Source organism: Mytilus trossulus, chromosome 2 (assembly GCF_036588685.1).
Source record: "Mytilus trossulus isolate FHL-02 chromosome 2, PNRI_Mtr1.1.1.hap1, whole genome shotgun sequence".
Taxonomy (NCBI): Eukaryota; Metazoa; Mollusca; class Bivalvia; order Mytilida; family Mytilidae; genus Mytilus; species Mytilus trossulus.
Genome location: NC_086374.1, coordinates 73,849,959 through 73,867,526, shown reverse-complemented (window position 1 = coordinate 73,867,526; position 17,568 = coordinate 73,849,959). Strand labels below are relative to the sequence as shown.

The 17,568-nt window shown below is 32.9% G+C and overlaps 1 protein-coding gene across 1 annotated transcript; it reads right to left on the bottom strand.

Moving 5' to 3' along the window:
• Positions 1–880: 880 nt before the first annotated feature.
• Positions 881–17,362, bottom strand: LOC134707989 (outer dynein arm-docking complex subunit 3-like). The gene is made up of 14 exons (XM_063568195.1): positions 17,254–17,362; positions 15,512–15,607; positions 15,229–15,350; positions 13,473–13,550; positions 12,721–12,885; positions 10,759–10,863; positions 9,783–9,905; positions 9,129–9,251; positions 8,655–8,688; positions 4,576–4,688; positions 3,724–3,884; positions 2,992–3,154; positions 2,343–2,480; positions 881–1,147 (listed from the first exon to the last, which is right to left on the bottom strand). The coding sequence occupies exons 1-14, from the start codon at positions 17,345–17,347 to the stop codon at positions 932–934; spliced, it is 1,731 nt and encodes a 576-aa protein (XP_063424265.1). The 5' UTR covers positions 17,348–17,362; the 3' UTR covers positions 881–931.
• Positions 17,363–17,568: the final 206 nt, after the last annotated feature.

The window sequence follows — 17,568 nt, the reverse complement described above, 5'->3', positions numbered from 1 at the left end:
TTTATTTTGAAATATTAAAAAAATAAATAATCTACATACATTTCAACAAACACCGATTATAAACAAGGGAGGTCCTCTACTAATTTGCGTTTTTATGATGCCGACTAAAATCCCTAAAATGGGCCACTTGGGTCGGCATTATAAAAACGCAAATTAGTAGAATCATTTGTGTTAATTTTGATTAAATTCTTTCAGTTGCATTAGAAGTGAAAATAGTATAGAAAAAATGCAAATTATAGATACAAGGTGTCATTTAAAGACAGTCAATTTAAAGTTTTGCCAAAGATATTGGATTGCTAATCATTTATGCTGTTTACAATTAGTTTTACTTAGTCTTTCTATGTTGTGTTTTGTATACTGTTGGGTTGTTTTTTGTGGCATTTTTTTGTCATTTTGTCACTTTGTAAGTTGGAGTTTGTATCTATTCTTTTGATTCATTCCAATTCCCTATGTACATTTAAGGTTGCAAGATATGTGCACACACACGTGGCACAAAAGGCTAAATTGGATAAAACAATAAAAGTCATTAGAAACAAATGAATAGCTTCGGCAGTCACATTGGTATTGTGAAGATCTTATGATACTGATCGATTTAGCTGCATAGATTGATTGTTTTTTGATTGATTGATGTTTAACGCCACTTCCGTCAATTTTGTACTAGTACTCGGCATTCAGTTTTAATGGCGGAGGGAGCCGAAGTACCCGTTGAGAACCGACGACATTCGCTCGTAAATTGCTCATATCATTTCAGTCTATCAATAACAGCTTTTTTTTATATAAATTGACGTAAATGTTCAAATTGGTCAAATTGTTATTTTGGAGCAAAACGCCAGAATACAACACAAAATAGACCTAGATGGTCTGAATCAAGGACAATAACTACAGAAACAATTTAAGGTTATATATTTGTATACATTTATTTTCTACAGAGCTATTTTGTTCTGACTTTTCTGCCTTTTTTCTTCTTGGGTTTGAGTTTGGAATTGAGGAAATCCATTCCCTGACGTTTAATGTCATCTCTAGATAGCAGACCGTCATTATCTTGATCGTGGTCGAAATGGAAATCATCGATGTCGCTCCCATCATCTGTCTCTAACCGGATACGGACATTGTCAGCCGGAAGTTTGTTTTCTAGATATGTGTGAAGCTACAAATAATATATAAAACAGTATTGTAAGTTAGGAACATTTTTTTTTCATCATAAAAAAACTTCTTGGTACACCTTGCTTGCCATTGTTAGTCAACAAAAACTAACAAAACAAAACCGCTCGACTTGAAACATATATATAAATCATGAACTACAAGAAATAGATAGAAAATCGTTATAGTTTTGAGTTGCCGAACCTGTATTAAAATGATAGTAAGGTTCCATACAAAATTGAAACCAGGATATAGTTTTGGTTTCTAATAAACCTGACAAAATAAATTCTAGCGCGATGTTTAATATATTGTATGACATCATTTCGACAAACATACTTTCAAAAGGATATTATAATATTATTAAAGATTCAAGAATCGCACCCGGATATTAATTGGTACTTAGTAACAATATCCAGGCTGTGTTTGGATGCACTCGATATCTTTCAGTCATGCATGTCCTGTGTTTGTAGTGTAGTCCATAAGAATATTAGAAGTTTCCAGTATTAATTTAAAAAAGGTCTCGTATGTGTATAACCTTATTTGTCAGTGAGTACCAATGAAATCAATAGAATAGTCGGTCTGCACCACAGACGATTCCTGTCGCATTTTATCACAGTCGGTTGATATATATTTTTTAAACTTTTATATTTTCTCTCATTTACAAATGGTTGCAACTCTACTTTGTTATCTGCACCCTGCCCTTGAAAACAGCAAAGGAACATTCATTTTATTTCAAAATTTAACACTACAAGATATGGGGAACATCTGGATTCAGAATATTTTTTTGTCATTATCTTGACAACTTTATTTTTTCATCAAAATGGGGATCAGCATATTTGTTTAGGAAAACAATATATACATCCCCTCTCGTTTCTCCTTTGTTAAATCCGGGTTGAAAGTATTTAGCCGTTGAACATATACACGTAAAGACTGATGGACTGAAATGCGTGTATATACAAGTTTAAAAGTTTGTAAACGAAGGATACATATAGAAAATGGCGTATACGAACATAATAAGACAATATCGACTTTTCTTAGACGATCATATACCACCTATCAAATAATTAAGTTCAGTATACATATAAATTTCAGGTACTTAAATTTCCAATTTCGAATATTTCATATAGAAATCATTTGGTGAAAGATTTTATGTTAATTATTGCTTTTTATACAACCAGTATTTACTTCTTCCTATACCTTACCTTGTGTTCATTTAAATTCACGGGAGACAACTCGGGTGTTTTCTTCCACAGTCCTAACCCTGTAAGCAACACCTCTAGCTTTCTCTGACAATTAGCAAGATCTTCAACTGGATCAGATTTCGAAAAATTGTGGTAAGGCTAAAATAGAAGAAAAGCATAATTATTTCAGTAATTTCGTACGAGTACCATGTAGTCATTTCATTTTTTTTTCATTCTCAGTTCGTAATTGTTTTTAATGCAAAAAGATATTGAAATTCACACAGTCAATGTTTTGTGTGTCCTGTCGACCGGACGACGATTTTTTGGGGGGAGTAACTGTTTAACACTCTTGACAGAGACAAATTCAGGAAAGGGTTTTGATTTGAAGAATTTGATGAATCACTTGGACAATTTGGTAAACATACCGTAACATCATTTGAGACTGACACTATCAATTATTAAAAGCCATTTCTGTAAAATAAATCTCAACTTGGACATTTAAACTTCAAATGTAATGGCTATATAATGGCTGTAATACTCTTCGTTGTACAGATTTTAAAGGCTTATTTTAAAAAGAATTTCAAAATAGCTTTTGCAAACTTTTCCGAAAGAGAAATGAACAGTGATGATCATTTATGCGCATGAGTGATTTTTTTATTTGTATACTTACTGGTTTCAGCCTTATTTCTTTGAGTTTCTCATACAATGTAGCGATACCAGATTGTAGATCGAGAAGAAGCTTTTCGTTGACGGCCATTTCGGTCAGACAATCATCTCTTGACGTCTCTTCTTTCTTTACATATTCTTGTACATCTTCCACCATTTTTCTTCCTCTACATTTAGTAATCAACAGATAAATATACATATACAAACACTTAATGCGCTATACTTAATAATTCATTAAATGCAGGAATGAATTTCATTAGTGACGAAGGGAATGATACAATGTAAATTAATCGGAAAAAGATACAAAAAGAAATAGTAACTTTTACACGCGCATGGAATATAAATAGACCTGAAAAATTATGATTGGTCAAGAGGAACTAAACAAAAACCACGAATTATATCAGACTTTGGAAGGGTGACATACTACAAATAATAGTAAAGTCGATCCGCATTTAGTTACTAGTAGTGCCGCAATAAAGAGAGGAAGGTATAAAACCATCCGTCGGGAAAAGAAAGGGAGAGAAAAACGAACAGATAAACGACGGACAACAAACACTACACAGACAAATTAAATTTCAGAATGCAAACTTCACCAGAATGTGTGAGAGAAAAAATCCCGTGCTCCGTTAGGATTAGCAATTTCTCTCCATCGAAATCACTCTTTATGTTCCTCTTAATCCAGTAACACACATGAATTTCCATAATTTATGGTGAACTTATTTATCTTAAAGCTTACTTAGCTATCTGCCGCTGACTTGTAAATTTAAGGTCCTCAAAAATGACTCGCAACGAGGTTTTTTCTTCCATTAATCTTTCTTTTGCATCTAAATTCTCTTGCTCTTGTTGTAAGATTCGATGGCGTGTATTGTCTTGATTAGTTACTCGGTACACTATGTCCTAAAAAGATAAATGGATAAAGATGGTTAAAAGTAAGATACTGAAAATCCTGAAAATTACGTCTCAAACTAATGGCAACTTTAAAAGATATGCAGTAGTTGAAGGTAGGAAGCAAAGTTTTTAAAATGTATTTATTAGACCTTTCACGACGAACAAACTAAAACGTGTAATAGCACAAGCTTTATGGTGAAACATTATTAGGGTTATTTTGATCGACATTTTAAATATTTCTCTTTTATTGCACGTGTACAATATGTAAGCTTGTACATTACTAGTATTTACTACTCATCCTGATATATCACAAGTTATTTTATTCTTCGGTTCAAATAACCGCTATCCGACTCTCTTTTAGCAGAACTAATACTGCAGAGGTTTATCAGTAGATAATGCTATTTTTTTAACCTCTCCCTTTTCCTTCCAGAACTTTAAAGTTTTGACAATTCTTTCCTCGTGCTTAATATATTTGTTAGGTTCTCGACAAATAAAATGCTTGTTCTTTGAAACAAAAGACAGTCATAATGTTAATCCATTCTAAAAAAAAAATGAATGAAATGACAATAATTTACTAAATCCAATTGTACATACCACTTTACAATAATAATTTTAGAATTTTTTTCGGGAGGATTATTCAAAATCCATATATTTCTATCAATATGGAAGAAATCAGTTTATTAAATCTGCAAATACTCACATCCATATTGGACACGTGGATGGCTGACTTTATCCTTTCAAATGCATCTTCTAAGGTTAGTATCTTTTCCTGGCGGTCTTCCTTTTCTTGTTGTAATTTCATTGCCTTTGTATCTATCAGAAAAATATACGGCTAATCAATATCAATATATAACGGCTGGTAATCTACACACGCAGAACATTTGGTTCTGCAATGAAAACCGTGAGAGGATCGTCCGGTTGTGCTTGAGTGGAGTAATTGTCACCGCTTCAAAAGGTATGTGCATTTCTAAATCGCAAGTTTCCTATTTAACAGATCAAAATATTGAAAATCGGAGAATGCTATGCTGTGGTGAATACTTTAACCTTAACATGTATCATTTACTGTTGTACGTGGAGTTGAACTCCTACAAAATCAGTTACCCCACGAGAAATTGTCTAAAAAGTGACATTTAAATTTTGAAATGGTCCTATTAACAGACCTACAAGTTCAAATTTACTTTTTATTCGGGCAATGGGTATGAATGTCGTTTTGGACGGCATAACAACTGTAGGTCACCATACGGCCTTCAACAATGAGCAAGCCCATACCGCATAGTCAGCTATAAAAGGCCCTGATAAGACAATGTAAAACAATCAAACGAGAAAACTAACGGCCTTATTTTACAAAACAAATGAACGCAAAACAAATATGTAACTTACACATAAGCAAACGAAAACCAGTGAATACAGGCACATACATTTGTACATAAATAATGTGGCGGGGTTAAACATGTTAGCGGGAATAAGTTCAATTATGCTTTCGAAATGTTTTTTTTTAATATTATTGACCGAAAGTAAAGCACCAATAATAACCGTTGCATTACGTTTGCTCTCATTACCATTACATTTGCGCGCAGCCGTTTTGGTTACGTTTGCGCTCATATATTTGCCAGGTAAACTCAGGTAGACACAGCTTATACTTATTTATTTATTAATTTATTCAATAACCAACAAGCGCAAGTGCCCCTTCTGTAAGTATATAAATAAATAAATTATAAATATTTATCATATACTTCATGCCTAATACAGTGCTTTTTACATATATGTGTAACGACCTGTAGAAAAAAACCGTATTTGCACACCCGGTCTGATAACCCCGTATCAGCTCAAGGACGTCACTACCCAGGCTGATATGGCCGTATCGGCCCGGGAAGAAAATGTATATCAGCTTCCGGTGTTAATATTCTGTATTTACGGAAGCGTATGATAAAGATATTAATACATGGCCTTTTCCATATCCGTCCGGGTATCATCCCTCGACCCGTATCAGCACCTCGACTACGTCTCGGGATGATACCCGGGCCGATATGGAAAAGGCCATGTATTAATCTCTAAATATTTTATTTGAGTGTCACACATTGATTGATACAGTACATATATACAAATAAATTCAAGTAATATCATAAAATTCAATCAATGTCCAGCCAAACAGTTGACTTATGAGACACTGTAAAAACATACATGTACATATTTACAATAAAACTGCATGTTAATTTATTAAATATATAAGCCCCCCTACTCACCAACTAGATGGGATTTCGAGAAGGCTAAGTCCGATTAATTATGCACAAGCACTTTATCATAGAAATATAGAACGATACAAATGTTAAAATGTTTAAACATTATAGCTTATCGAAAATTTGAAAGAAATTGCTATGAGAAATGAAAGTCTGATAACTTCTCCATCCAAGTATATTTATTAAATTAAAAGCGATCAATATTGGAAAAGGATCAATGTCCAAATGATTAACTTGTTATTGTCAAAGTGGTTTGCAATACGACACACATTGTACAATTAGTGTATCGTCATAGAAATGTAAAAGGTTAATAGATAGACGGTTAAACAAATTGTCATCTTAATATATCATTAACCATGTTAAACAAATTGCCCAATATAAGCAATTGTTTCTCCATAGGCTATAATAGTAAAGTTTTCTTCTGTAGCTTGTACCATATCGTAAACTTGTGATATTTATGATGGCTCGTTTTGAAGTTGAGATATTTTCACTTTGTGGTTAAATGTTTGTGGTACGAAGTGTGATTCATTTTCCCGTAAATAAGACTACGCAAAAAATCCTTCCGTGACGCGGCGCTCTTAAAAATCTTTCTTTTCACAATAAGTTCTTTGAAAATTGAATACTTTGAATACATTTAAAAACTCCATAGTTTACACATTTATTCTATGGTCCTCTACTTTCCAAATCAACACAAATAGTTAAGCTTAGTCACTTGTTAAAAAAGAAACATGTCAAATATCACTACACCCAGACTTTTGTTTTCACAACCTTTTCCTCAATTGGAGGCGCATTAGGAATATAGTTAAAATATAATATAAAGTTAATTTATTAAAGTTTGCAGTTGTCCAAATTTTCCAGTTTATTCCTGGGACCTATGTTACATTCACAAGGAAGACATTTAACCGTTAAAATTTAATTAATTCGGTTGAAAATGCTTTAAGGACGCCAATTTGATTCAGTTAACCGTTATAGAGAAATATCTGTACATATTGTCATTTGCATTCAGATATCGGAAATCAAATTTAATCGTTCATAGTGTATTAATTGACGTTTTTTTATTGAGTTAAGCCTGCCAATTGATATCTTATCGTTTTTTTGTATGTTGTGATTTTATGCTATTGTTTCAGTAAAAGGGAGAAGGTTTGGTACGGCATTAAAACGTTTAATCCCGCCGCAAATGTTTGCACCTGTCCCAAGTCAATGTAAGTCAGAAATCTGATGTACAGTAGTTGTCGTTTGTTTATGTAATTTATACGTGTTTCTCGTTTCGCTATATAGATTAGACCATTGTTTTCCCCGTTTGAATGGTTTTACACTAGTAATTTTTGGGCCCTTTATAGCTTGCTGTTCGGTGTGAGCCAAAGGCTCCGTGTTGAAGACCGTACATTGACCTATAATGGTTTACTTTTTTAAATTGTTATTTGGATGGAGAGTTGTCTCATTGTCATTGGCACTCACACCACATCTTCCTTTATCAATATATGTTCCAATCGCCAGGGCATCCACCAATTCCTTGTTTTCCTCAATTGTGACACGACCGTTAGCGACTCATCGCCGAGTTAATTCTTACGGAAACACGACGGGCGTCAATAGCATGTAGCATAATCTCCTTATCATTCCGAAGCACATGAGATCATTTTCAGTTTTTGGTTGGGTTTATGTTGTTCATTTTTAAAGTTGTTTTTCCTTATTTTATTTTGTTATAATATTGTTAAGTGTTTTTTTACTGGTGTTTTTTTTCTTTCTTATTTAGTCATTCAAATTATGGTATTTTTTTGGCTAATTCCTCGAAATTTTCTGTCCATTAGGAATCTTTTCGACTAAGAATTAGTTAATTATTGATACCGTTTTTAAATATATTTGAATTTCCAACAGGCCCATTTCATTATTTCTTCCTTTTCCTTGTTAACAGACAGACAAGTCTTCTAATTTTTGCAAATTCGGATTAATTATCACGAGGTTAAAGGTATAAAATATACAACAATTCTGACAAACATATTAAAAAAGGTCACGTTTTGATTTATTTATGATGTTCGTATCCTCTTTGCATCAAATTACCATTATCAAATCTAAATAGAACCTTAACTTCTAAAAATTACTAAATTGTCATCATTCAACAATGTATTTTGACAGATACATGTACATGCCAAGTTGTTCGTGTGTTGATGTGTTTATGTTAAAACATGTATTCCATGCCTATTTCGCATCAAACTACTTTTAAAAAGCATTAACTGCTTTACAAGTTCATCAATTTAATCACTCTACATTCAAATTGATGTCGCTTAATCGCCATTACAAAATGGGTTTTATCGCAAAGTTTCAGCGGAGAAAACATTTTAAAACGGACCAATCAGAAGCAACAATTGTCTCTCTGATTACCATGGTTTTCATCCAAAGGAATTTCAAAGATCTAGGATGTTTATGATTTGCAAAGGACACTACAAAAGTTTGTCTTGTAAAAATTGGACTACAGTCGACATTAAACCCTCAAAATAAATTAACAACAGGAAATATTTATGAAAAACATAAATACAAAACTTACCACCTGCAGTGTCTGTGACGTAAGCAACCTTTGCCTGTAAAAATAAATTGTGGTAAAAAATATATTTATACTCTCACCAATCCTGTGCTTACATTAAGCAATTGTCTACGTCGTATCGTTTGTTTCATTCGTTTAATTTTTTCATTTAATTGATTAAATCTGCTTTGTAGTAGTTATTTTTTTTGGCATAATTTTTCAACATTCCATTTTTTTTAATTCATTTAAACATTGTGATGTCTTGATAATTACAAGGCTTGTTCCTGTAAATGTATTATTGGTCGTAGAGATCCTTTAAAGTGACGGGCAATAATCAAATCTTACAGAAAAAAAATAACATTGGACAAAAATAAAACAAGAACGCACCATTAAAGATAGACTTTAACAAACTCCTAGTTAGATCCTGATGTCACTCGGATGCTCCAAAAGATTAAAACATTTTATTCTAATAATTGTCGACCAGATTATTATACTCACCCTCCTTTCTTGCCTGTCAGTGGGCTCCTTACGTCGTTCTACTTCCTTTTTGGTCACAGTGAGCTGTTGATCTCGAGCTCTCCTCGCTTGATACATTTCTCTCTCCATTTTCATTAAATCTCTCTGTAAAATGTTAGATATACAATTAAAGGGAGTCTATTATTAACCAAAGTTTAAATCAACTTCAAGTCTGTTTTTTCACGACTGAGCATTCAATTTACGATCTCATCCTGGTGAAACAAGTATGTCACCAATGCTTTGCAATAACCACTATTTCGATGCAACAAAACAGGAGATAGATTTCGTGTATAAGTCGGTATTTATGAACCCCAACTACATATAAAACTATTCCTTGGATTGGTGTACATTTCTACATATTACTGTGTTGTGCCTTTGAGCATATTTTACGGTTCAATATGTCATGCTAAAAGCTGGTGCCAATTTTAGAACTTTACAACACCTCATGCAACTTTCATCATCAAAACAGAGACATTTACCTCAACAACTTGAGCTGATGAATTGATCGTACGTTGGAATGTAGTTTAACGCACACATTTGGGATTGGTTGTGAATGCTGGAACTATACTCCACGTTCATTTATATTGTTATCAAGTGGAAATTAGTTATTTTACATTACTAATATACATAACTTACTCTTGTGTCATCACTACTTTTAACCGCCTTCTCGTTCATGAGTTTGAGTACATCTAATTCTGTACTAGCATCACGAAAGATCTCTTCTAGTACATTTAGTCTCGCCGGATACAATCTACATTCCTAAACGTAAAGTAAAATATAACGTTAGCCATCGGTTTGCAATTGATTATTTGCTTATCATCCAAAGCGCCGCACATCCCTTCTACAGCGCTGATTTTTCAGATGAACAGCGCTGGATTTTACATTTTTTTTAAATTTTAAATCTACAGCACTGTGATGGACTTAATATCAGCGCGACATTACATCTTCAATGCTAGATTTTGAATATATCTACAGCGTTTGACTTTTTATTTGCAGCGCTGGAGTTAAAATATTTAGCGCAGGACTGTACATTTACAGTGATGGACTTGACATATACAGCGCTTGATTTTAGATCTATAGCGCTAGATTTTGCATTCCAGCGCTGACTTTGAAAAAAAATGTACGTTACCAACATGGTTCCGTTCACACGAGTTCTTTTGTTTGGATTCCTTGTGTAATTGTTTTTATGCTTGTTGTTTTCGTACCGAGCTTTCAGGTTACAACTGATTTCTACAGTTTGTTCTTATGTTGTGCTGTTACACCACTGTTAACTCTGACACACATGTTTAACTCGGCCAGATGCTGTATGTGCTTGTCCCAAGTCGGTAGTCTGTAGCTATAAGTCAGTGGCTATCGTTGGTGCGTGTTTTGTCATATTTTTTTCTTTCGAAAATTGTATTGTTATAAATTATGCCGTTAGCTTTCTTGTTTAATTTTTTACAATAGTCATGTCGGGGCCTTTAATAAAAGCTGACTTTTACGGTATTGTTTTGTTTTTTCACTGTTGACGGTCGTCCTTTCTTAAAGCCACTCCATTTGAATTTTGCTTAATACGTGGAAATCATACAGTATCTCCCTATTTGTACAATCAATGCTTAGAATAACGTTTTACCTCTTGCATGTGCGTCATTATTTCCTCGTACCGCCTTGTTATGTTTCTGGCAGCCTCATATTTTATACCAGCTTTATCCATCTCATTCTGTAATCGTCTGATAACCTGGAGTGGCAATGACAAATTCAGAAAATTGTTTTTGAACAATAAACAAAAATAAAAATAAAAAGTTTCATATGTAGTAAAACAAGAGTCAGCACACACTTAAATGTCTCGCCTTCTTTACTAACTATTGATATTATGTTGATAGTCCTAAATATAAAGCTTTACTACAACTATCACATAAACTTAACATAATCCAAGGAAAATGAAGTCAAGGTCATATATACCAAACAAGAAATACATGTACACCTTACAATCATGCATTACACTAAATATAGTTGGCCCATTGCTTAAAGTTTCTAAGAAACAGACTTAACCAAGAAAACTATACATTGACCAATAAACCATTGAACCAAAAGTTGGACCATACCAGGCAGACATTTACAACTTGCAATCCTTCCATACAACAAATATAGTTGACCTATTGCTTATAGTTTAAGAAAATCAGACCAAAACACAAATACTTAATTACACTGAGTAATGAACCATGAAAATAAGGTTAAGTTCAAAACAATATTTCCATATACCAACTATAGTTTACCTATTGCATATAGTATAAGAAGAAAAACAAACCCAAACTTAACTTTGACCACTGAACCATGAAAAATGAGGTCAAGATTAGATGAAACCTGTCAGCTAGACATGCCACACAATAATTCAATACACCAAATATAGTATACCTATTGCACAGTATATAGTATTAGAAAAAAACAGACCAAACACAAAATTTAACTATAACCTCTGAACCATGAAAATGAGTTCAAGGTCAGATGACATCTGCCAGTTGGACATGTTCACCATACAATCCTTTCATACGCCAAATATACTAGACCTTTTGCTTAAAAATTTAATGTATTATGCACCAAAAACAGAAATCTAAACTTCAAAAAATGGGCCAATTGATTAGAATTATAAATGACAAACTGGATTGTCTCTGATGTTAACCTGTCGGCTATACTGATCATACCGTTGTAAAATAACTCAGCCTATATGCTTCCTCAACAAATGTACAATGCAATGTAATGTAAATTAATATGTTTTTCTGTATACCTTTGTTCAACTTAGGTGATACCAGAATAAAAATGATATACTATATACTATGGATTTGGCAACAGGCGCTATACCTAATATAGTTATCATATTATTCATAATAAGAGAGAAATTACAATTACAAAAACTCTTAACTTTTTTTCAAGTAGTCACTAAACCATAAAAATGAGGTCAAGGACAATGGACATGTGACAGACAGAAACTTCGTAACATAAGGCATCTACATACAAAGTATGAAGCACCAAGGTCTTCAACCTTCTAAAATATAAAACTTATACGAAGTCAGTTAACACCGCCATCGCCGCCTCCGTATAACTATTTCTATGTCGAGTTTTCTGCGACAAAATTCGCAGGCTCGACAAAATTAAGAATGTCGAGATTCACGTATGTAAGAATGGTGTTTTTTTTTCTAGTCTCTTCTAACAACTTTACAAAACCTGCCTATTGGATTTATTGTTAATTTGTAATCGTCTCGACTACGCATAAAATATTTGGTACTGAACGTCAAACACTTATTTATGGTTTAGGAAATTATATATATAAAAAAAGACTCCGACTATTTAACTTGATCTCTGCTCTTGAAACTAAAGTGAAAGCATTCTATTTTTTGTATTGATCAAAATCGTTTTCAATCTCACTGCTGAAATTTGACCGCAATTGAGAACTAAAGGAGATATAAGTCTCATGCTTTGCCCATTGTGTTCTACTTGATAGATTGCTGTCTCATATATGATAAATCATATATCAGTATTCCCTTATTTTAGATTTGGTAATCACGAGCACTGGTAATTTTTACTAAGCTTAATTCACCTGTTTTCTTTCTAGATCAAACTCTTGTGTATTTACAAGCCTCATCTGTCTGAGAGTTGATTGTAGTTCCTTTAGCCGATCTCTTTTGATGTCAGCCTCATGTTTGATAGTATTACGGCGTTTACTGGCCTCACACACTTTCTGGTCCATTGTTTTTACAGCACCCTGGAAAACCACATAGACGACTAAATTATTGTACTAAAAACCTTATTGGGGTTTCTCTGTTTGTATTTTTTCTGTAATACTCTACATTAGTTTTGTTGAGATCATTTGAAAAAAAATGTTATAATATGAAAAAAAATAAAGGAAAAGGGGAATAAATAAAAAAGTAATTTAACATACATTACGTAAGATTATCACTGAACTAGTATATATTTGTATAGGGGCCAACTGAAGGACGCCTCCGGGGCGGGAATTTCTCGCTACATTGAAGACCTGTTGGTGACCTTCTGCTGTTGTTTTTTTTTCTACGGTCAGGTTGTTGTCTCTTTGACACATTCACCATTTCCATTCTCAATTTTATTACGTAAAATGGAATTTTTATTAAAAAAATTATACTATGGACTTCATTTTTTTAAATATTGATTCGACAAGCGTCCATTATTTCAAACACATTTTAACTTCATTACTTTCAAGTTGTACTACTGGTATAGTGGTAGTACACAATTCTCCAATATATCAGCTTATATATCCTTGCTAGTTTGGTTGGGGTTTATTTCCTTCTTGTTTTACGGTTATATAGTTTAACTTACATCGACGGTATATCGCTGCATCGATAGAAGTTCTTCTTTCCGATTTTGGAACACAGAGTGGATAACTTTTTCATCGCCCTGCAAACACATATGTATAGTTTCCGTTGTTACAACTTGCCACTCGCGCTTGACTATTTCTATAGCACCAAAAAGTACTACCAATGGCAAAAAAAGATACACAAACAAAAGTCTAATGAGAAACATTCACTAACATTTATTAAGAACGATTGGTCTATATTGTCATTCAGCTTGATATATTATACTATTATTTTTTTCGTTTGTTTATTTTCATGTAGTTATAGTAAGAAATTTATTCTAAACATGCATAATTGATATTCAATTATCTTTTATTTGTTTTCATTTACTATTTCTTAATGTTGGTCCAGTTAATCAGCATGCACGATAATGATACATGTTTTGTCTCATTGGTTTAGTGAATTTAACATTTGACCTAGCTAGTCCATTTCAATTTCTCTTGCTTGTAATGTATAATTTCTACTATTGAAATGTTTTTCTTTCAGAATACTTTATTCGTATGGTCATTCTTCTAATCATTTATCTGAATAGTTCATAATTTTTATTAATTTGATCGACTTAAATTTATAATTCTTGAACTACCTGACAACCTATTCCTATTTCAATTACATTTTCTATTCATGACTTTCTCTCGTGTATATAGCGATTTTTTAGTGATATGTCGTACAATCTGTTTGAGTGAGTTACATGTACATGTACTTGAATTGCGACTATTGCGAATTGCATTTGTTTTTCATGTTGTGTGCATAGTTTATATATGTGTATATGGACTGTAAGCTTTTTGAGATACTGATCTAAGCATTATAAATGTTTTACATACTTTGTTTAAAATTTGCCAGAGATATTTACAAGATTGAAGAGATTTTTTTTTTTAATTTTTAGCTCACCTGGCCATCTCATCACTTGGCGTCCGTCGTCTGTCGTCCGTCGTCGTTAACTTTAAAAAAAATCTTCTCCTCTGAAACTACTAGGCCAAATTTATCCAGACTTGGCCACAATCATCATTTGGATATCTAGTTTAACGAATGTGTCCGGTGACCCGGCCAACCAACCAAGATGGCCGCCATGGCTAAAAATTCCATATTTTTCTAGTTTATGAAAGAGGCCTTCATGCCAGACCCAGTCAAACGCTTTACTGATATCGCAAAACACAACTCTTATTTCCTTTCAAAAAGCAAGGGCTTTAGCGATATCGTTTATAATGTAAATAAGTTGATTAACAGTACTATCTCCAGGCATAAAACCTGATTGCAAGTTTGTTATTATTTTATAACAAGAAAGAAAATTTAATAAATATTTAAAAACACATTTTTCCATCGTTTTACCAATAATAGATAACAGAGAGATTGGTCTATAGTTTGATAAAATTTCTCGAGAACCACTCTTGAAAACTCGTATTACATTTGCTATTTTCCATTCATACGGATGAATGCATAATTATAATTAAAGTGACTTATTGAACAACAGAGCCAGGGGATCACAAAAATAACGATTAAATGCATTTGCTTTATCCTTATCATCGTTAAGTAGGTATCATTTAATAAAATAGGGGGGTAGTCTGAGAATTTGGAAGGAAATCCAGCCAGGTTGCGCATTTCCCCCCTGTTTTTGAATCTTTCTATTTAAAAAAACAAACAAACATGGGTATGTTTTATTTGGTGTTTAACAATTTCTCTAATGCTGATAGTTTTGAATCTTGCTTTCATTAATTCTAACTTACATTTATACTCTTTGCAAGAGTTACACGCTTTTTCTTATTTTCTGCTCTTAGTGACGCAATTAATCGCTCATTTTTAATTTTCTTCTCTTCTGAGCTTTCGAAAAACGCACGCGCATCTCTCTCTGAAATGAAAAGTACATTATAATTAGACTTTAAGTTTGTATTTTAAACGCAAAAGATGTTGATGTTAGATTTCAAAGAAATTGACTCGAAAAACTTCCACAGATTTTCTTCTTTTATATTTGAAATACTTGTATACCTCTTGACGAAGGATCAAATTTACCTTTTAGATGTAGTTTTCCACGAAGTTCATCTATCTGCTCCTGTTGTGTCCACGCAGACATAACCACAGAATTTCTGATATCCGGTCTCGGCATCGCTAATAAAAGAAAATGAAAGAGGTTTACAGCTTCGATTGATATAGGTACCTGTTACCTGTTACCTGTTACCTTCTGTAAATCCCTCCTCTATCAGGAGAACCTGGAGTTCATCCAGTAAAATTTTGTTGCCTTATATTTACATCTGTTTCCAGTCACTATACATTATCTTTAAACAATTTTATCTATTTACAGCCTATGAGTTTGGTAAACCTTACAACTTTTAAATGTTTATTTACTTTCAAGGAGCACACTACGCTTTTCATGGAGCGAGTAACACAGGCTTCTAGTGATTGATTCCACCAAATTTATGTCATTTTTCTCTAACATATGATACCACTCGAAACGACTACAGTCCAAGATTAATTGTATCATTTTCGAGTTACTAACGCAAATGTCAGTCCATGCAACGGTTCCAATCTTTGGTACAACAACTGTATAAAGCTTTGAGATAAAAATGTCTCTAATACTTGTTAAGGCAGAGCATACGACAAGAAAATGTTCTAAATGTTCAGTTCCTTCCTCACATAGCGGACAAATTGAAGTTTTTTGACCATTTGAAAATTTTGAACGGTGGTACTGTAGAATATATGTATCCAATAGCATTTTGATCTTATAACAGGCTTTACGTATACACATTTGTTCTGAACCAGCACTTTTCCATATAGAATTAACAACACCAATTTTACAGTTTTTGATATTTAAGTACCGTAATGACGGTTTTGATTTGGCTTCAGTAAACAGTTTTTCGGACCAAAAGTTATCAACACACTTTTTTACTTTCATTTTCCACTTGTATTTTGTCTCTGGTTTAAGTAAAACTTCTGAGGCGCACGGTAAGTTATATTGTTTCAAAATCTTGTCAGCCCTAATAAACCAGCTCTTAGAGTTTTTTCCTTTTGTAGACAGTTGACGCTTAGCAAGATCATTTTCGACAGAGTCACTTCTGGCAATGGTACCAAACGTTATCAGAATCTTTTTGTGTAGAAGTGCAATAATAGGTAATTGACCTAAAAGTAGATAAGCTCCAGCGTTGGAGGCTCTAGCAGGTAAATTTTGAATTTGTTTCAAAAAGTTATTACAAAAGATATCTAAGCGGGAAATGTAATTTATTTTGCCATTTTATTTTATGTTATTTTAATTATATGTTGATGTGATCAGATCCCCAAAAACCCACCTTGAACAACTCTGACATAATTTTAACCATAAACAAATCATAACCCTAATGAACAGGAATTTAACCCTATTTGAAAAAATGTAAAATATTTTCTTCTTATCCTAAATGTAAATTGAAAAAATAATTTTATTGTAATTTCAATTCTGTTATTTACAATTTCCTGATCAAGTTAATATCAAATTTCCTACACAACAAATATGGCCTTCTTCTTCTTCTTCGGGCTTCCAACCCATTAAGAGCTATACAAAAATTCTTTGCCATAAACTGCCGTTATCCATACCTAACCCTAAACAATCTAGAGCATCACCTAACATATGCATAACTCTAAAGAAAAGGGACTCCTAAAGTGAAAGGGAGTCTTACTTAACAAACACTTACCAAAAACGTTATACATACCATTTTATAAGTCATTTTATGAAACAAATTATTACAAAAATTTTGAAAAATAGCGTAAAAGAGGAGGAAACTTACCGTCTCTTGGCTTCTCCCGTCGATGCAGCGACAACAACGATAAAACGACGTCGGCAAGGAAGTGGTGTAATAATGCCGGTATAACAAACGTCATAATGAATATAGAATGGAAGCATGACGGAAGAATAATGAATGAAAGGAGAAAGAAACAAATTCTGGGACATTTAGGGGTCTTTATCATACTTTAAATGGACATAAATTTTGATCTTTATTAAAATAATAGTTCGATTCTCATTGTTATAATTTCATAAATCACTGAATTAAAAGAAAAAAAAGAACCACAACGCTCTTATATATTTATGTAGGCCTCAGTAC

What these genes read in the sequence shown, in the direction of transcription:
- LOC134707989 (XM_063568195.1), bottom strand. Translation starts at nt 17,347, where the DNA reads ATGACGTTTGTTATACCGGCATTATTACACCACTTCCTTGCCGACGTC. An exon ending in ACGGGAGAAGCCAAGAGACG is followed by an intron (nt 15,608 to 17,253) that starts GTAAGTTTCCTC and finishes TTCTTTTATTAG; the next exon opens with CGATGCCGAGACCGGATATC. An exon ending in AAAGTAGTGATGACACAAGA is followed by an intron (nt 9,252 to 9,782) that starts GTAAGTTATGTA and finishes AACATTTTACAG; the next exon opens with AGAGATTTAATGAAAATGGA.